The sequence below is a fragment of the Numenius arquata genome, chromosome 6 (genome assembly GCF_964106895.1).
Source record: "Numenius arquata chromosome 6, bNumArq3.hap1.1, whole genome shotgun sequence".
NCBI lineage: Eukaryota > Metazoa > Chordata > Aves > Charadriiformes > Scolopacidae > Numenius > Numenius arquata.
In genome coordinates, this window is record NC_133581.1 from 1,290,546 (window position 1) to 1,311,360 (window position 20,815).

The following is a 20,815-nucleotide window of genomic DNA, read 5'->3' on the forward strand; positions in this document are numbered from 1 at the left end:
GGTCCATCTTCTGGAAGCTGGGAGGTGCCCGTGTTGTTGGGGTTTTATCGCAGGAGGATTATTATTTTTATTTTTTTTTTAATACCCATTAAAAACACTTGAGAGACTGCACACGAGGCTGCCCAAAAATGCTGATTTGTGCATGGCCCTGCCTAAACATCAGTCATGCAGAATTCCTGGCACGCTGCTTTCTAGCAAGCGATAGAAGAAATGAGAGTGGGAAGCGAATGCAACTTTCTCAACCACTCTTCAGTTAAACTGGTACCTCTGGGAGAAGGAGGGCTCCTGCAGCGACCTGGGGGTTAGGAGGAGGGTGGGAGTCACTCAGATGGCACTTTACATACATGTGGAGGGCTCTGCAATGCCCGTGGTGGCTCTTTGGCTCCTCCGCGGGTGTAAATCAGCTCATATGGATCAAAGGCGAAGGAGCTGGTGACTCAGAGCATCTGCAGCCCAGGGCTTGCAGGTCTCTGCCCGGAGCTGGCACCCGGCTGCTCTTCACCCTTCATTCACCCCTTGTATTTGAAAACAGGCAGCGTATTGACACCTTGAAAGATTTAATCAGCAACTTTGATCACCTCCCGCTCCTTGTGATCTCCCGAGGTGCTCTCCTAACCCGGAATAAACAACCACGCTGGGAGTTACCATCCCACGGGTCCCTGCATTTAATGGAACTTATTTTCAACCTCTGATAGTAAAGATATTTTTCCCTCCCTCCCTTGTTTGCAGACTATGAGCGACGAGGCTCCAGCTCTCACGACCACGAAGAGTCCCGGGCCGTCTTAGCACAGAAGATTGAAAAAGAAACGGTTGGTAATAATAACAATGCAGAGTCCGTAGGCAGGAGAGGGAGAAGAGAGGAAGGAAGTGAGGTTCCTCCATGAGCAGATGTTTTATCCATAGTCCAATCGTGTTAAACTGGTATTTACCCTTCATAAAGGGGAACAAAAGCAAAGCTTCATCACTGGGTCAGTCACAACCTCCTTCGACCTGAGATAGCCCTGCCGGTTTCAGAAGATCTGCTCCTCCCCAGCCCCCAGTCCCCTCTCGGGGTTCTTTTCCATAGGTCCATTATTAGGGGTCACTTGTCACATTGATAAATACCGCACACGACCAGGCACGGCTTTGTGTTTGGAAAGTGATGAATTCAGCTCCATTTCATGCCTGGATTCCCCATTCCTGTCTGTTCTTCCAGGAAATTAAGCCAGCTCTGGGACTGGGGCTTCCCAGCTGTGCCCAGTTTGGGCTCTCTCTCTCACTGCGGTTTGTGGCATTTCTGTCATAGAATCATAAAATCATAGAATCATCCAGGTTGGAAGAGATCCTTGGGATCATCGAGTCCAACCATCTACCCTACTCTACAAAGTTCTCCCCTACACCATGTCCCCCAACACCACATCTAAACGGCTCTTAAACACATCCAGGGATGGTGACTCAACCCCCTCCCTGGGCAGCCTGTTCCAGTGTCTGACCACTCGTTCTGTGAAAAATTCTTTCCTAAAGTTCAGTCTAAACCTACCCTGCTGGAGCTTGAAGCCATTCCCTCTTGTTCTGTCATTAATTACCTGTGCCAAGAGACCAGCACCGACCTCTCTACAGTGTCCTTTCAAGTAGTTGTAGAGAGTGATGAGGTTTGGAGTTTCTTATAGTACCCTGATTATGTGTTGCAATGATGATTTGCAAGCTTTGTCCCCACAGCAAATCCTGAACTGCACCCTGGACGACATCGAGGTGTTTGTCGCCAGGCTTCAGAAGGCTGCAGAGGCGTTCAAACAGCTCAACCAAAGGAAGAAAGGGAAGAAGAACAAGAAGAAAGGGCCAGCAGGTACCGTGTAGCAGCGAGAACGGGGGACACAGGGGCATGGACGAAGGGTGGGAGGACACCTCAGCTTACACCCCAGCAAGGCCAGGTTGGACCCAACAGCAGTGAGACCAGTTTGGAAAGTGCTGCTGGTCTTTGGGAACCTCTTCTAGAGCACAAAGAGCCTCGTGAAGCTTTCAAAGCAGAGAAAGACTTTGGGCTTTTCTTGAACCCTTGATTTTCAGTAGTTCTACCCTCAACACCCATTACTGCCGTGTCTCCTGCATGTTAGCACGATGAAACTTTCCTGAAAAGGGATGCTCTAAAGTGTCTTTCTCTCCACCTTCTCCTAACAGAGGGCATGCTGACTCTTCGAGCAAGACCCCCAAGCGAGGCCGAGTTTGTCGACTGTTTCCAGAAAACCAAACTGGCTTTTAACCTCTTGGTGAGACACAGAGGGCATTTTCATTTACCTGGTCTGGTGCGAGGTGTCCCTGCCCAGGGCAGGGGGTTGGAACGAGATGAGCTTTGATGTCCCTTCCAACCCAAACCATTCTAGGATTCTGTGATCCCACGCAGTGACAGGGCTTTTCCCCATATATCACACTAAAAAGCATTTAAAGCGAAATTTGAACTGAAAACACCATCAAGGGACAAAGGTGTGAACTCCCGGTTCTTCAGAATCCAGAACAAACATTGTGTCAGGCTCGTGCAGGTTTCTCGGGCCAAGTTGTTGAACTGAAACAAGAAGCATAAAGCCCAGGAGGGGACCGAACAGCCCCAGAACTCCTGCATCTCCTTCCAGACACAGTCCTGAGTTGAAGCATTTGCGAAGCTGAGAGCTTAGAGAGCCAGGGACTCCCTGACAGCAGCACAAAGGCTTCTAGAGACATCCCCACTCCAGATACTCGCTTCTGCTTGTGGCCTTTAGAAGCCTGGGTAGTTTTCCCGAGAGCTCTAGTCCTTGTTATCCCTACAAAGTATAAAACTTTGGGAGGGAGGACTGCAAATATTAAAAAAAAAAAAAAAAAAATTAAATTGTTGTCATCCAATTCTGCCTACAGAGCAGCTGTGGGAAGTCTCTGGTTAACAATAACATTACCCTGACCTTCCCAGCTCCTCTTTCCCCCCTGGAAGAGCTGTTGTCTTAAGCAGGGGACAAAAAGCAGGAGCACAGAGATGTCCCCAGTGCTGCCGGTCGCTTATTGACCTCTGTGAGAGCAGGAGGGTACGGAGCCAGAAGGAGATTCTGTGGGTTCTGACCGAACGTGCCCAGCAAACACAGCCTGACAGGATCCCTCCTGGGAGGTCATTAGCAAGGAAAGCACAGAGATTGTAAACGACTGGAATGCGGGACACCAAGCTCCAGCCTTGTCTTTTAGAAGCCAATTACGTGCACGGTTTTGCCTGCTCAGGGGCAGAACTGCTGTCACGTGCCACGTGGCTGCAAAGTCCTTCTGAAGTGCCATTTCCTTCAGTCACCCTGTTGCCACCAGTTATTTCACGCTTTCCACTCCACACTAATGTTTGATCGCCATCGTTTAAAATGCTTTGCATTTGGGGAGGGAGGAGGGAGCGTGTTTTCCGTCGCAGCGATGCCGGTGGCACGGGACACGTGAAAGAGCTGAAAGGAAGCAGTGACTGAAGCGGTTGCTCACCACTTCGCTGATTGCTCTTAATTAAATGCAATTTTTACAGCAAAGTGACCCGAAGCGTTTGCCTTTCCATCCCACCCCAGTCCACTCCGAATACTGAGCATTTCAGCGGCCAGGGTAGCCCCAGGTGCTGCAGGAAAGACCTTGATGGGGATTTGTCCTTGTCAGCAATTCGCCAAGGGACCCTGCAAAACACTTGCTCTGTTGTTATTCATGGGAACCAGAGGGATTTTCAGCTCTGCAAGAGAGTCAGAAGCAACAGTCCTGGCCCTTCCTCTAAGACTTTCAGAATAAGCCAAAGTTTTCTGCTTCTGCCTAAAAGAGCTTCAAAAGGGACGGATTTTAACAGTCCTGAAACTCAACACCCTTAGGAACGGGCACAAATTAAAAGTGATCTAAAACGGAATGATTCCTACTCCCCAATCACTTACTCTTCTTCCCCGATTCCAGGTGCACTGCTTAATAACGCAACCTGAAAAGTAAGGAAACTTTAACTCCAGCAACTCTCAGTCAGCAGCCATCCCTCCACGTGACAGAAAAGAGCAGGAAAAAAAAAAAAAAAAAAAAAAAAATCAGGTTAGGGTTAAAGTGGGTTTTCCTCTCTCTTTTCAGGCCAAGCTGAGAAAGCACATCCAGAACCCCAGCGCTTCAGAGTTGGTGCATTTCCTATTCGGGCCGCTGGAGCTGGTAAGTCTTATTCCCAGGTTTCCCTGGGAACTCGCTGTTTATTTGTAATGTTGTTTCTCGCATAGAGGCAGCAGGTTATTCCGAGTTGGACGGCGGCTCACAGCTGGCTGCGGCTCTCTCGGTAAAGCCTAGAAGCAACAAGGCCAGTGCTTCTGGCCTCTGATCCCGTTTCCAGTTTGCAGTAAATACACAAATCCTGGCAAATATGAATCTTTCCACTCCATGAAGAAAGATTCTATGAACCGAAGTGCAAGCCAGGCGTGGTTCCCATCGGGAATCTGCCTCATCTCCCCTGCAGGCAAACACGGCTCAATATTTGTGCTGAAAATAGGAAACACAAATCCCAACTTGACAAAGAAGCCAGAAAGGACACAGAAACACCAAGTGATTTTCCATTTTTTAAAGAGCCAGCTTGCGATGTATCCTGACTCCAACGAGGGCTAATTTTTAGCTCAGACCTTGCTTTGCCTCCAGCACAATTCCCGTGTTCCTCTGAACCGTCCTAGCTTCCTCAAAGATTTAGGCTGATGTTTCTTGAGACAACTGAGCCGCTCTAAGGATTAGCTGCTGCCAGCGGGAGTCAGGCCATCCCTTGGCATGAAGGCTTGCCCTCTGCCTTTCATTTTACACCTTGGAGAGCTTAGGAACTAAATCCCTTCCTTGTCTATTTGCTTTTTCTTAATAAAATCTGCCAATCGAGTACTACGGGTGCAGTGCAAGGATAATAATGGGATGCTGAGGGAACGCAGCATCCCTTTTAAATGGTAGGAAGCCATTAATTGAGTTGATCTGTGTTGTGAAACCTCAGCCCTGCATATGAAGGCACCGAGGAGAACTTTGGAAGTGCAAGTTTAAGGTGAATTAGCCTGGTTTTAGAGGCGGTCAGCACAGAGGGTGCATTGGTCTCCTCTGGAGGGGACAGGCATACAGACCTCAAACGATCAGAGCCACTGATTTTCCGTCTTTGATTTCTGTTCCGTTGTGTGCTTGTGCTGCTTTGAGATTTTGAACATTTCCTGCAAAATCCTTCATATTCGTGTGCGTTTGTGTGTACTCCAGATCGTCAATAGCTGCGGTGGCCCTGAGCTCGCCAGGTCTGTTATCAGCCCACTCCTTTCTAAAGACGCCACAGATTTCCTCCGAGGACACCTCACACCGAAAGAGATAAACCTCTGGGACTCGCTGGGAGAGACATGGACCAGATCCAGGTGAGGACAGAGCTGCCGTCCCACCAGGTTCCCCCAGAAAGGCAGGCAGGAGGCTTGGTTTTATACCCATATCAGAAGGTCAAGGATGCCCTAATGCTTTCAGAGACATGTTCCTTGTGAGTCTCACCTCGTATTTCCCATTTTGTATCCTAGAGCTGAATGGCCCCGAGAAGCAAATATCCCCACCTACATCCCCAAATTCCGCAATGGCTGGGAACCACCCGTGGAAATCCTCCGTGGAGCTCCCTGGGAGATCGACATTGGACATTTGCAAGAAGAGGTTAGTCCTGGCTCATCCTCTCTCCTTTTCCCTCTCCCTCCCCCTTTTCCAGACCGAGAGATGGGTCTGTGGAGTTTGTGGTGATGTGTAACAAGTAGTCGGCTCCAGACTCGGTTGGATCTGGTCACTCCAGTTAAATACAGAAAGAAATAAGGCCAGAAAAGGGGCATCAATAATCAGCCTCACCTCCTGATCAACAGGAAATAGGACGCTATACCATAACAGAGCCCCATAGATACTGGTTTGCCTGAAGAACATTTCTTTGGTGTCCACCTCATCGTGACCAGAAGCTCCCAGGCCATGATTCATCTACCACTCACTCTCCTTTTCTCCGATACAGCTTTCTTCCACTTTCCTGATAACACCGACTTCGTTTTTACCTTTCCAGCTCTCCTCAGCCAATGGATATCCCTACCGTAACTCCTCGCTCAAGCGTGGCCAGGCTGCCGACCAGACACAAGCTGTGGATGCCTTCAAACAGAACGTAACTCAGCATGTAAATAGGTAACGTATCGGCACCACCCAGGCCAACGGCGCCTCAACTCCCACCTTGTCACCCGAGAAACACCCACCGCGACACCTCATGTTTTGGCATCCTGGTAGATAACTCCCTGCCATTATTAATTCAGGCTCGTTAACGAGATCAAGGGAACTCAAAGATCAGAGGAGGGATTATTCATGTAAACACTGGCTGCTTTTTAATCACCAGCAGGTCTACAAGGAAAGGGGTTACAGGTGTTTTCCACCACAAGAGATGAAAATAGAGTCACTCAGTAGGTCTTGTTCCAGAACATCAGCCCACCAAGGTGATATTGAGGACCGTGTGCCAGAGATGCTGCGCTGCACTTCTGTTCTCCATATGTTTAGAGAAGTTAGCATCTCTCCATTCGTTCTAAAACCCCAACAGCCGGCATGGAAATGACCTTAGAGGAGGAATATAAACTAAGGCATGAGGACACGCGAGCTTTCTGCTGCTGAAAAATGCTGGGAAAAACGCTGGGAAAGAGCAGCCTGAGCTTGGCAGCGCTGCACGAAAACTCTTCAACTGAGGCAGCGACGCTTTGCTTCTCTGGAGGCAGCAGCTCCTCCTTCGGCTTTTAGGCACAACCAAAGGGAAAAAGCATTTATTAAAGGCTGAATAAAAGGAGGATGGTGTTTCTGGTCTGGCCCATCTCTCCATTGGGAAGCAGACAGGGCGCTGATTTCACACAACTCTTCTTAATGAGATAAATCCAGAAAATGGGGGGGAAAAACCTCCCCTTTCTTCAGGAGTCTTGGAAAGTTCAGTTCCCGACCCAGAACCAGCCACCCCTTTGCCTCAGGCTTTTCGCCAAGGGAAAGATGGCTCTTTCACGGTTTAACCAACCGCTCTGCCCCGCTGCTAGTTTTCTATCACCAGTTACTCAGTGCTATAAAATCTTTATGAAAGTAAAGTTCAGAGTTTGGAGGCTTTTCACCTCCTTGCTTCTTTACATGGGCTTACGCCTTTGAAATTTTCCCTGAGATCTCCGAGTTTCAACAAACTCTCCCCAAATCGCAAATGAATTCTCTGCCATACTCAGCTTTGCAGTGATTTGACATCAAGTTATCAACTTTAAATCTTTAAAGACTGGAAGTCCAGACCCAGCAAAGCACTAAACCATTCACTTTGCTGGAGCCAATTCTGGACTGGGGAAAAAAACCCTTCAAGCCAGACTGGTTTTTCATGGTTTTATGTTCTAATCTAAAATAGCTCTACTATTAGAGGTAATAGCTCTACTACTACTACGAAAAGGTTCAAATTCACAGCAAAATACCTTAATATCAGTTATATCAGCAAAATAACTTATTCTTCCCATTCACCCCATCAAAGGTCCTGGTGGGAGGCATAAGATGGTACAGACGCGGTGTTGAGTAGGGAAAGAATTACAATAACAAATTCTCTTCTCCGATTCCATTTTTCTCAGCGAAGTTGTGAAAAATAAGGAGAACTTCTTTTACACGAGAACATTTAAGTCCATCTTTAGTGACCGGTAGATATCACACGTAAGAAAATATTTTCACCCGTTAGTCTCAGCACAGGCAAACTATAAATAATAGTATTGAGTTCTGGAATACAAATTAAGAGTGTGCCTTTTTACCCAGGTGACCGTTTCCCTGAAAGACCACCCCGTCTAACTAGAGCATGAGCTCAGGGAAGGGTAGACCAGGATCTCTTTTCTCCTGGGATAGGGGTTGTACCTTTTTACCCACCTCTCAGTCTGTCAACAGGAAGTTTGCCTTATGGATAACATTTAAGAAAAAAATAAACAAACCGTCGACGTTAACGGCACCGAAGCAGATGCTAAAATAGAGAATGTGCTTCAGCCGCCTTCCTCAGTCCAGAGCAGACCTCGGCCAAGCCTGCCCAGATGTTTGCCAAGATCACAGTCCCAGGACAGACACATTTCCATGCTTTTTTCAGAGTAGTTCGACCTAGTTTTCTAACCAAGAGAGGCTTTATTAACACAAACACTCATGAGTCAGTTTTGTTATTTACACCAGGGCTTTGGGCTGCAGAGAAGCATCACGAAAGCCCCCCAAGCAATATTACAATTATCAGCAAAGGTCACTTGTGTAAAATCCAGGTGCATGGAAAGTACACATTAGCTTCGAACTCCTCCAGCCCTCATCTCTTCCCTCATGACTCATTTACCTTCTGGAATGCTAGAAAAGAAGTAATTTCTACCTAACTTGGCTTTCCCCCCACTCCCTGCCTTCAGGGCACTGCCGGGTAAGGCCACCACTCCCTTTCTGGGCTGGTGGATTCAATCTGTCTGAGAGTCTGCTCTGAGCTTTCCCCCACTACAGATTTATATTTTTTAATATATATTATGTAACATATATAAATATATAATATAAAACTTATATATTGCACATGGCTGCAACTAGACCAAGAGTTGTCCCAAATCAAGCCAACTAAAGTCAACACTACAGCCATAGGTACGACAGGTCGAAACCACTGAACCACTGTGGTTTTATTTCTCAGGCCACCAAAAGCCATCTAACGAAGACGGCAAAATGCACTGCAACTAAACATAACGAACTCGCTTTTCAAAGTCAAGTTTTACAGATGCCTCAGAAGCCCAGACGTCCACAAATGCCCACAAAGAGTCGAGTTTCCACAGATCACACATTTAAAATCACTGACCAAACCCAAGAACTCGGCAACATAAAAACATGGGGCTAAAAACCATAGTGGCTGGAAGCTCTGGCTTCACCGAGTTACACAGAACTGGGCATGAACTGGAGGAGAACCTGACCCCCGCTGATGTCCCCACTGTGAATACAGCTCCTGGAAGCCTTCCCCACCGTGTAGCTGGGCAGGTTGCAAGTCATAAGCAGAAAGATCCATAGAAGGTGCATTAAAATAGTTCCTCCCTGCCCCTACACAACAAGGCAGGACAGTTTTTCCACACTGCAAACATTTTTGGAGTTTAAAAAAAAATAGATAACGCTATACCCATCTTAACTGGAGAAGAAAAAGATGAGATCTGCAAAATTCTCCTACGCCAGGCAAAAAAAAAATTATGAAAAAATAAATCATTTCAGTTTGGTCAAAGGGAATCTTTCTTTCATTCCACTTTTTCACAATTTTCCATTTTTGACGATCTACCTTAATTGCTTCGTCTCACACCGAAAAGCCAGTTCAACATTGAAAGCCATATATTCAGAAATTCCCAAGCAAAATACTTAAACGCATTCCCTTTCCCTCCAAAACATATATTAGAATAGAAACACTCAAACTCACTTTTCCTGAGAGCCCGCAGATTTCCATTTCGGCAGCTCAGCAGTCGTTGCCTGATGAAACCCCCCAGGTTTCCACTCACTTGTACCTACACTCATTTTTCCACAGCCTTTTCCCCCAGCACTGGTTGCTGGTTCTTGTTTCTCCCCTGCTCTGCCATACAGGGCAGTTGTTTCCACTTATCAGGACATGAGGGTTTCACACCTATTTTTCACAGGAGGTCCCTAATTATTGAACGAGCCTCCATTAAAACTCCATTTTTTATTTTTTTTTTTTTTTCCTGCAGGAATTTTGAGGCACAGGGAATGGCTCTGCCCAAGAGATATGCCAAAATCCGCTACGATTTCACCGCGCGAAATGCCAACGAACTCTCAGTGCTTAAGGACGAAATCCTGGAGGTGGGTGACCATGCTTGGGGGAAAAGGTGGGCCCTGCTCCCCTTCCCGGGAACGGGAGAGATCCCGAGGTGCCACCAAGTGCCAGCTCATTTTTGTTTGGTGTTTTCTGAGCAGTAACGCGAAGCTTTGCTCAAATCTAAAGCTTGATGTGTGAGCCGGAGCGGGCTGTAATGCATGGGGTCATCTGCTCAGCTGAAACTCATCAGTCACATCTTAATTAGCAATGAGGAGGAAGGAAAACAAGTCACTGGAGCCCACTGCTCACCCACTTGCTGGGTCTTATGGTCATTATTACCACTCACCCACCCCTGCCGAGGGAATTATTTTCTATGAAAACATCTTTTTTCATAACCTTTCTCTAGCACAACGCTGTTGGCAGCTGGAGAAAGGACACAACTTGGTCCATGCACTGACTGTAACAGGTCTCTGACTCCAGAAAAAGACTTCTCTTCAAAAAAAGTAGCTAAAATGAGAAAAACGTGTGGGTCTTGCCAGCAAAACTCATCCATTCTGGGAAGATTACTTAAAAAAAACAAACCTCAAACTAAATTAAAAAAATCCCAGTTCTGGGTAAAACCAAGCCTGTTGAACAAGCCTGTTTTGGTGGTTGGACTCGATGATCTCAAAGGTCCCTTCCAACCATAAAGATTCTGTGATTCTGTGAAGGAGCAATGGGAGGTATCTCAGCACCAGGCGATCTTCTTGCCACGTCGTGGGCACGATGTGATTACGGTGTGTGTCGTGATGTGACGCGGTCGAGTTGTACGATAACACTCCGGCACCTTTGGCAGGAGGCGCTCCTGATTTATTACTTTTTTAATTGCACAAAGACCACACAAACTCAATCACTGGAAAAAAAAAAAATTAAAAAAATATGGAGAAACAGACAAATTAAGTAGGAACTATGAGTTCTTCAGCACCCCAGCGCTGTTTCCCCCCCTCGAGATGCTCTCCTGCTCATCAGTAGGATAAATTCCGATGCTTTTCAGGAAAGGCTTCAGTCCTGAATTGTAAATGAGCACGATAGATCTGTTTGTCAGCTCCTGGCCTCGGTGGTGTTATTCTGACAACTTCCCATTACTGTGTGCTTTATTTCCACTCACCAGAAATCCGATCTTCTCACTAGCAAATTTATTTCCCCCCCCCCCACCATCTCTCTCAGGTGTTGGAGGATAATAAGCAGTGGTGGAAGCTGCTCAACCGGAGCGGGCAGGCTGGTTACGTCCCTTATAACATCCTGGATGTGGTGAAACTGGAAGAGCTCGAACAGGTCTGTCTATAGTCTGCTATTTAACCGGTAGCCGGCTGCGGGGCACAACCAGCCTCTGAGAATAGTCTTGTTGCTAGAGCTCCCCGGATTTGTTAGGATGCTGCGCACAAGTCGGGATGAAGCCTCCCAAGCAGACAAACTCGGGCTGCGGTTTATCATCTCCGCTGCTGAGAAACCCTGCCGCTTTCAGGACCGTGCCAGGAACAGGCTGAAAGAGCTAACGCAGCCATAAAAGGCAAATTTTGCCAGGAAAACGCTGAGATTTTTGTTGGGGGTTAAATTAAAGACAGAGAGGTCCCTCACGCGGTTCAGTTCAGCAGCAGGAACAAGAGCGGGGGCAGATGGAAATACCATCTCGGGGAGTATGAAGTGAATATTGCTCTCAAGCACCTTGCGTTGCAGAAAATGTGGAGCTGGAGAGCTTTCAACGCCCCGAGGAAGCGCGGAACTGCTTCCCCACTTCGGTATTTCACAGCTTGGGCAAAGCATAAGGTGCCCCAGCAGGCCCCTGGATAAAAACCCTGTTAGTTTAATCAAAATGTGGAAAAAACCTCTTTCCAGACTGCTCCAGGCGCTTGGCAGTGATCCCCCTTAACATCCAGTTACCAGAGCAGCTTCAAATGGGATTTCTGGTTGTTTTCATATAAAAATCCTCTTGCTTCCCTCACCCTCCATCCCCAAGGAAGCCCTATAAGCAGGAATTTCTGCGTAGTAAAAAAGGCTAAAGGGCCTCACGCGGGTGAGAGCGGTGACCCACGGCAGCAGTAAGCAAGCGTGAAACACCCCTCCTCTCTGCGTGGTGTGACACGTTTTCCAGGGGTGTAAACGCCTTCACGGCACCTCTGGCCTTTGGTTGGGGTTCTGCTCGTTCTCTTGAGACCCCAGAAAAGAACTTCTTCCGTGCAGCTCCACCTGAGGGCTCACCAGCCTCAGCTGAGCAGCCCCAGATCAGCAAATTTGTCCCTCAATTTGCCATTGTGGGTGGGAGGCAAAAAGTTTAAGAAAATGAAAAATGGCAAAATAATCCTTATACACTTTTTTTTTTTTTTTTCCTCTCTTTCTTATCACCTAGTCTAACCAGAGGTACAAAGGAGACCTGAGCCCCAGGGGATACGGACCATCCAGCCCAACTCACAAGCTCCCTGCCAGCTACGCTGGGGATAAATGGGGAAGCGAGATGTTATCGCGGAACTCTCCCCAGGATGCCAAAGAACGTAGGTGTCCCACCCCGTGCTCCCCACGTCCGCCCACCTTCTGCACCACACACAGCAGCCTCGGGCAGCCAGAGAGCTCGGCGCCGCGGCTTTGCATCTCAGGACTTGACTGAGAGGCTTCTGTGAGGTTTTCTTTCTTTCTTTCCTGTTACCGGAATGGTCTAACCACTGTTTTTGGTCGGTGTGTGCACGTAACCAGACCTGCCCAAGCGTGTTCCCCCTCAAAAGGCTCTGTACGAGGAGTGACTCCACCTTGTAGCGATAAGCACTAGACCAGTGGTGGCTTTGGAGGAGATCTAGAGGAGATTCCAGATAGTACAACAGTCAACAGGGCAGCTCCGAGGAGCTCTCAGGCAGCCTGGGACAAGCAGGGCAAAAAGGCGATCACCTTAACCCTCCTTCCAGCTTGTAGATTCATAGAATGGTTTGGGTGAGAAGGGACATTAAAGACCACCCAGTTCCAACCCCCTGCCCTGGGCAGGGACACCTCCCACCAGACCAGGTTGTTCCTGGCCTCAGCCACAGCTTCTCTGGGCAACCTGGGCCAGGCTCTCACCACCCTCACAGCAAAGAAGTTCTTCCCCACATCTCATCTCAATCTCCCCTCTGTCAGTGTCAAACCCTTCCCCCTCCTCCTATGGCTCCCCTCCCTGATCCAGAGTCCCTCCCCAGCTTTCCTGGAGCTCCTTTAGGGACTGGAAGGGGCTCCAAGGTCTCCCTGGAGCCTTCTCTTCTCCAGGCTGAAGCCCCCCAACCCTCCCAGCCTGTCCTCCCAGCAGAGGGGCTCCACTGTAGGAGATGTCAGGTCCACGCTGGGTGTAACTCAGCGCCCACCCCTATGGACATCAGTGAGAGCAGTGCCCAGTTTGGGTGACGAGTCACCCCTTTGGGACCGTGTGCGATGGACACTGGTGGAGTAGGGAAGGAGAGGGCTTGGTTGGGGTGTTTTTTGGCAGCAGCCTGGATATTTTGAATGGAGTTGTGGGCAGGAAGCTGAACTGAGCCCAAAGTTTAAAACCAGTTTAAAACCATTACCCCTCATCCTATTGCTACAAGCCCTCATAAAGAGTCCCTCCTCATCTCCTTGACCTTCCTCCTCCTCCCAAGGAGAGAGTTTCCTTTCCCCACCAACACGTTTAAGTGGGTCTGAGCAACCACCCACGTTCAGATCAATCCCTTTCTCTCGCTTCCTTTGCCCTTGTCTCCTGCCACCCAGGCAGTGCCCACCAGGCCTCCTTCTCCCCATGGTGTCAGAGAAATCCCAGTCAGCAGATCTGCCAAACATGAGATTCACATCGCTCCCTCGCCCTGTGCATGATACACGGGGTCACAGAGCATGAGAAAGACCTCACCCCCTTATCACACCCCGCATATGCCTGTAACAAGTTGTGTCCCCAAGACCACAGCCAAGGTTCACCCCCTGTTTGGCTACTGGAGACTCCAAGGAGTAGGAGCCCTTTAGGGACAATGGAAAGTCACAGAATGCTATGGGGCTGGAAGGGACCTCTGGAGATCGTCTAGTCCAACCCCTTGCCAAAGCAGGTCCTCCTAGACCAGGTCCCACAGGAACGTGTCCAGGAGGGTTTGGAATGTCTCCAGAGAAGGAGACTCCACCACCTCTCTGGGCAACCTCTTCCAGGGCTCTGCCACCCTCAAAGGGAAGAAGTTCCTCCTCATGTTTAGATGGAACTTCTTATGGTCAAGTTTGTGCCCATTACTTCTTGTCCTGTCACTGGGCACCACTGGAAAAAGACTGGCCCTATCTTCTTGACACCCACCCTTTAAACATTTATAGGTGTTGATCAGATCCCCCCTCAGTCTTCTCTTCCCCAGAAGGCTGAAGGCCTGTAGTACGACCATCATGGACACGTATCTATTAATAACACTGAGTTGTTCTCCGCAGTCTTCAGGAGTTTCATGGAAAAAGTGATACTAGAGGACGTGTCAGTGGAGTTTTGTGAGTGAGCTGCTCACCCCCGGTTCGTGCTTCCTTTTAGCCGCTTCCATTTAGCTGCACAGCAAAAGCTGGAGCTCCGAGGGCTTGAATCAGCAAATCACTTACTAGAAGTAGCAGAAAGGGCTGAAAGGCAGAGGGAGAGGGGCTACAGCTCAAAACCAGGACTCAAATTGTAGGTACTCACAGAATTGGCCTCCCACATCAGGCGACAGCGAAGGGGCAATGGGAAGAAAATAAAGGGCAACACAGAGGCACAGAAAAACGGGAACCTCGTCTCAGAAACGGTCAGGCCTCCCTGACCTCTGCCGTCTCATGCGCTTGGGGGTTTTCATCCCTCCCTGCTGCTAAGTTTGCTGGGCAATTTCCTTATTTCAATAGCCTGAAGGGAACTAAGTAACTCAAAAACAGGAAGATGACAAACTAAAGGAAAAACACAACAGCAACAGCAGACATCAAGGAAAAGGGACCTGTCCCTTGTCACCACTTAGCAGAGGTGGGAGCAAAGACACGGCCAGATCAGGTTTTACACCCTTCAGCAGACTCCTGCTGGTTGGTGTTGCAGGGTTTTATGTCCTTTGAATGAGGTGTGATGAACAGAATAGGTTAGCAACATAGAAACAAGATCCATCCCAATATAAATTTGTACCTGAAATAGGTGAAAATAGAGGTCCTTACCAGTGACCCCCCCCTCCGTAGGCACCAGTCACACAAAAGGAATGTGTTCTTATCTAAGTGCTCTCCTATTATTTTGCCAAATATGACCCCCTTTTTTCCCCAAGAAATGCTTTTGACCACGAATGCTCCAGGCAGACTGACGGGTAGCCTAGCTCCTGTTGGCCAAAAGCAAATCCCTCTGGAGATGTGAGCTCTCCTCTTCCACCCCAGACCAGTCTCTACTGGGTTAAACGGGGACTGGGGAGTGTGTGCTTGTTAAATGAGATGGCTGGGCTGCTGGTACGTACCATGGCAGAGAATACACTTCCCTATAGAAATTAAACAGCTGTATTGATGCTGGTCAACAGCAGAACCAGAGGTTTCCTTTCTCCCAGGAACAGCAGCAGTTGTTTTGACTCCCCAATTAGCCTAATGGACGCTGATGAAGCAATGAGGCCAGACTCTCAGAGACGCAGTTGCTTGTACCAAGGGGACAGTCACGCTGCGAGAAACCCTTAAGCGGCTTTTTAGGTCCAGCCATCGCTGTGTGGACAGCAAGCATTTGGCTGTTATTGTGTGATTCCTCCTCTCCATCATTCTGGAGAACTGCAGAAATCTTTGGGTTTCTCCCAAAGAGAAAGAGAGGTTTCCAAAACTGAAGGAAATTGAGAGTATTGGCCTGGGAGGGAAGGGGAGAGTCCCTCACCCTGCTCCAGCAAAGCCTCCAAAACCATGGGGATCTCCCTTTACACATCTGTTCCCGATGGAAGTTTGAAAGTCAAAACATCATTGCTCAACCTATTGCTCTAACAAAGCACTTAAGCTTGTTCTTTAGAACTAAAACACAAAAGTAAGCACTTTCCTTCGGTGTATTTTCAGAGTTAATAAAAATACCGAGCCACATTCTCATCTTCCTTACAATTTCCCGGCAAACACATTAATTTAATCGGATTTGTGACTGTAGACTGGATTTCATTCCCTGCTCTCTACCTTCTGCCTTGTTTCCCCAGAACTTATTCACCAAATGGACGAGCTGAACGATGAGTTGCTAAAGAAGATCACAAACAATAAAATCCAGCCTCCCCAGAGGAATTTCAAAGTGGAAAAGCCTCAGGAAGTTTTCGTGCCCCTCACCTTCGAATCCAGCACCGAAGAAGTCAAAGCTTGGCTGGAGGCAAAGTCGTTCAGCAAAGAGTAAGATCTGCTTTACCACCGTATGAAATGCTGGCCCTTCCTTTAAAAAGGAGTGGGGGAGGCAGCTTAACATTTCCACCGGATTACGAGTCACTCATATTTACTTAGAGAGCCTGTGTTGCAAATTAGATTTCAATCATATTAAACCCAGGCTATATAACCAGTACGTTCAGAGCCCAAACTTAATCCCTTTCTTATACACTCAAATAAACCTTGTCTTATGGTGCAACAAGTCCTAGGAGTAGGTATAAAGGATTGGTCTTGCTTATCCATACAAGTCACAGCCAAACGCTGCACAAAGTCCTACCCCCGGCCTCGGTGAGCCAGGTCAGAGTGCTGAACTTAGAGAAAAATAACCGATTAACTAATTAACCCATGGCCTGAAAGGCAAACTCCAGGTGACTGCCTGTCTCTGGAGACGCTCTCCTGAAGTATCTCTGAGGAAGAGCCAGATGCTGAGCTGGGACTAGCAAATCTTCCCAGCCACCAGGGAAGGAGCAAGAAGCTGCAGGTGGTGGAGGGTGAGGAGTTACAGCTCCCCCTCTGCACAGCGAGCTGAGAGGAGTTAGAGCATTGCTCCCCCAAATCCCATGCAACTGGAGTGAAACCGCTGCAGTACCCACGGGGCTGGGGACACCGGGGATGCCAGGGTGACACCGGCTTCACCTACTCCTCCCAGAGCTTGGGTTACCCAATGGCAGCCACCTTGGCACATGCGATACAGTCCCGGTCCTGCATTCCAGCTGCTCCCAGCCCTTTTATCCCTGACTCCTCACCCCTGGCAAGAGGCCACGCGTAGCACGATTATCATCTCCTCGCCTTGTGTCTTCCCAGGACAGTGGAACACCTCGGCATCCTCACTGGAGCTCAGCTCTTCTCCCTCAACAGAGAGGAGCTGAAGAAAGTGTGCGGCGATGAGGGGAACAGAGTGTACAGTAAAATCACAGTGGAGAAAAACCAACTGGAGGTAAGTAGCTTTCTGCACAACTACCTGACTGGGTGCCCTTAATGGGCCAGATATCCCATTAAACAGACATTTTAAGAAATACAATTTAAAAAACAGAACACCCAAAACCCACACAACCAAAAAAACACACCACCTAAAAATGCTGAGAAGCCTTTTAAGGTAAAAGGCCCCCAATCTGTAAGGCAGATCACCCCGTCTCCTCTAACAGATCTGCCTGCTTACCGGTATCGCTCAGCCCTGTGAAACTACCTCTACTTTTACAGCATGAGTTAAATATTGTAATTTAACTACAGCTTGAAGTTAAAATTCCAACTTCCTCTTTTGTTTCCATTCTAGAAAAGCAGAGGGGAGTCGGAGCTCCAAGAAATCATGAAGCGTCGCCAGGAAAGGATTGATTCCGCTAATTAAAATCTATCTGCTTTATTTCAGCTATTAGTCATAGTAGTACAGAAAAAGGGAATGAAAGCGATGATCCCCAGGCCAGGCAAGAGACAGCAGTGCTCCACACTTGGCAGTCTAATTGCCATCAAAGTGACAATTTCTTGAGCACTGCTGATAAGGGTAGACAATAAGACCATGTCCCATTGGGAAAGGTGTTTTAATATTGCATGAAGTATTTTTTTTTTGTTTTTATAACTATATATTTTATACTGAAATTTTATGTGCACGCCATCAGAGCAGATCAGAGGTCTCACGTGTCTGAACGTATGACAATGGCTGGATTCAAGCAAAAAAAAAAAAAAAAAAAAACAAAGACCCCACAAAGCTTTTCTCAAAGGGCTGTACCTGCTCCCACCCCCTGGCCAAGGGGGGCTCGGGAAGAGAGGACACGGCACATGGCCCAGAACAAGCCGGCCTGAACGTTTAGAGAGTCTGGACCACAGAAATATGTCTTTCCCCCCATTTTTCACTTCCTTCTCTGTGGCAGATACCGCCCGCAGCCCACTAGCCTTGTGACAATTCACTGTCCTTCTTCTGTCCCCCTGTGCCCCCTCGTTGGACGAGGCTTGAATTGCAACAGACATTACCTAAGGCTGGCTGCTAAACACATGTACCAGTTAGTGCTGTCATTGAACGCTGGAAACGGGGCTTTCCTTGCGTAATAACGAGCAGGAGCCGAGTGACAAGTGATTTGAAGCCGCAAATAGGTGAGCTCAGCCTGATCATCCCCGCTTACGCAGAGGCCGGGGCTCAGGGCAGCCCTTCACCTTGGCCACTGATCCTCTCTCGGAAAGTCGCAGGATTAACAAAGCCCGGCCTCAAACAAGGGGAAGATAAACCCCTGCCCGTTTGTTCCCAACCCAGTCACACCCAAAGCCCTTCCTGGGTGTTCACCGCTCGTCCCCACCTTCACATTTTCCTTGCAAAGAGTAAGCTGAAATGCTTCCTAAATATCCGAGAAGCAAAAGCACACTTGGAAAGGCTGGTTTAATACAAAATAAATGGCCGCAAGAAAAAAAAAAAAGTCATCTAGTTTAGTAGAGGCGGTTGTTCTTCACTTCCTGTTTTTTCTTAATAACGTTATGTGCATATGTTTATATCTATCTAGTGAAATACCCCCTCGCTCTTACAATCTACACATAGGGAAAGGGATTTTTTTTTCCTCACCCCTAGAGACATAATTGATTATGCATCGATAATTTACTGAAAGTTTTAAAAGCTCAAGCAAGCCTGTAGTAGATTTCCTGTCCACAGCAAGTTTGGCACATGCCAAACTTTGCTTTAGATCTACATTTTACTTACAGACCAACTTGATAAGAATGCAGTAAAGCAAACACACCTACAGGAACTGCTCGCAGAGCGGGAAGAATTTGTCTTTTTCTCTTATTCACCTCGGTCAGATGAGAATTCAAGCCCAGACTCCACAAAAACTTACACATGTGCTTTCCTTTACGTGCCGCCCGGTCCCACCTCCTGGCAATGTTAAGCGCGTGCCTAAGTCTTTGCACAATTTGGGCCTGTCCTTGCACATTTAATGGCAAAAGCTGTGAAGCAGCAGCTGGGGAACACGTGTCTACATCTGAGAATACCGATGCACCTCTCAACTCTGGCTTTATTCTTCCAAAAAAAATTTCCAAGGGATGATATATTTCCTTAATCTTGAAATAGGACACTGTTAGCAGCAGCAGCAGCATTAGGGTGCTGGCAGGGAACTTCCAGAGGAGGATCTTGTTTTCAGTCACAGCGGCTGGAGTTTGCAAAGGGCACTCACCTCGTCAGGGAGGGATGAAGAGGACAATCCTCCTGAGAAGCCCTGGCTCTGGATTAGGGTGGGGATGGGAAGCAGGGTGGGAACGCTGGCAAACCGTTGGTGTTAGAAGCACAGGAGGCTGAATGATTTCTAAAATGCAAATAGAAACAAGTGGTGAGGTAGGAAACACACCACCATTCTTGTCTTTGGGTATAAAGGAAAACAAATTGCACAGAATTACAGTTACTTGGGATCATAATAGAAGCCTACATGACAGCTCTGTAAAGCCGGGAGCCATGGGAGCATTTCGTAAAATAAATGTATCAGCAGACCTTACTGCAGAAGTCACTTTTAAAAATTTCCATATGACTGAGCTGTGCATCTGTTATATTTGTACTGCCTGCAGATAACGCTATAATGTACTGTACATTCATGTAATTGAACGAAGGATAAAATGATATAACCATGCACTGTATAAGATTTATTAAAATAGTTAAGTTATACTTATAACTCCATCCCTGTCTCTTGCACTTGGATATAAATGAAAGCAACAGGGCACAAAACCAGTGGGTAAAGGCTGTTTTTCATAACGACTGGTCGCTCTGAGTCTAAGACACACAGGAGCATCTGAAACCACATTTCCTTTGGTTTCTGGGGGCTGCCGTTCAAAAGGAAGGATGTTAATGCCTTGGTAATCATTCACGTGTGAAAACAGGGGTAGGTGACAAATACCACATGTGAGAGTAATCAAATGCCGGGAAAGCTACCAGCTGAAGCCAAAACATCCCCTTTCTCATCAGCCTGGAGAACAAACCTCTCCTACCTCTGGAACATGCAATTCAGGCAACACACCAGCATTTCCACAGATACTGTCCAAGGCCACATCATGCACTGGCAAACCAGAACCGCCCAAGGCTGGTCACCGCCAGCTAACGCAGGGCTGAGAACAAAGGGAAGGGAAGGGAGACACACGGGAGGCTCCCCTGCTCCTTGGCAAAGGGCTCCGGAGACAATGAGAACATGTTTCCTACACCCTCATGGAATCCAAACAGGGCTTTAACGTAACGCCTCTTCCCATTATCTTCTCTTTGGGTTGAGAAGGTTGTACAAAAGCATATCCCTGTATATCAGGAGGGGGAATTACTGTGGCAGCTTCCACAGTTGAAACAACATGAAACAAAACCAGCACAAGCCAAAGAGCCAAGCAGCAGATTCTCCAGCATCTCCAGCCAAGTCCCATTCCCTACTCCAGAAGCACAACCACGTTAATGGGATCGCCTTCTCCAGAGCTGAAGTGAAGTGCAGGCGAATGACCAGCCGCAGGCCCCTCGGGGCTCCCTCGGGCAGGGTAGGGCAGGCTGCAGCCACGGCAGGGCGAGGGAGGAAACGCGCCGCCCGGCTCCTGCAACGGGTTAACACGGGCGCGGCGCGGCTGGAGTCTCGCCCCAAGGCTGCCGAACGGGGCGAAGGCCTCTCACCCTCACCAGCCCTCCCACCGCCATCTTATGTCACCGGCGAGGCCCAGCGGGAGGGACGTCCGAGCGGCGGCGCCGTGCCCGGCCGCGGGGAAGCC

The 20,815-nt window shown here is 48.2% G+C and overlaps 1 protein-coding gene across 1 annotated transcript in view; it reads left to right on the forward strand.

Moving 5' to 3' along the window:
* Positions 1 to 17,780, forward strand: part of EPS8L2 (EPS8 signaling adaptor L2) — a 44,770-nt gene extending 26,990 nt beyond the window's left edge. Inside the window, exons 7-19 of the mRNA XM_074148647.1 lie at positions 730 to 809; positions 1,699 to 1,825; positions 2,158 to 2,246; positions 4,069 to 4,143; positions 5,203 to 5,351; positions 5,505 to 5,631; positions 6,020 to 6,135; positions 9,684 to 9,795; positions 10,958 to 11,065; positions 12,138 to 12,279; positions 15,901 to 16,084; positions 16,919 to 17,051; positions 17,388 to 17,780. Coding sequence (XP_074004748.1) covers positions 730 to 809; positions 1,699 to 1,825; positions 2,158 to 2,246; positions 4,069 to 4,143; positions 5,203 to 5,351; positions 5,505 to 5,631; positions 6,020 to 6,135; positions 9,684 to 9,795; positions 10,958 to 11,065; positions 12,138 to 12,279; positions 15,901 to 16,084; positions 16,919 to 17,051; positions 17,388 to 17,459 — 1,514 coding nt within the window. The 3' untranslated portion in view covers positions 17,460 to 17,780. The remainder of the gene's footprint in view (positions 1 to 729; positions 810 to 1,698; positions 1,826 to 2,157; positions 2,247 to 4,068; positions 4,144 to 5,202; positions 5,352 to 5,504; positions 5,632 to 6,019; positions 6,136 to 9,683; positions 9,796 to 10,957; positions 11,066 to 12,137; positions 12,280 to 15,900; positions 16,085 to 16,918; positions 17,052 to 17,387) is intronic.
* Positions 17,781 to 20,815: the final 3,035 nt, after the last annotated feature.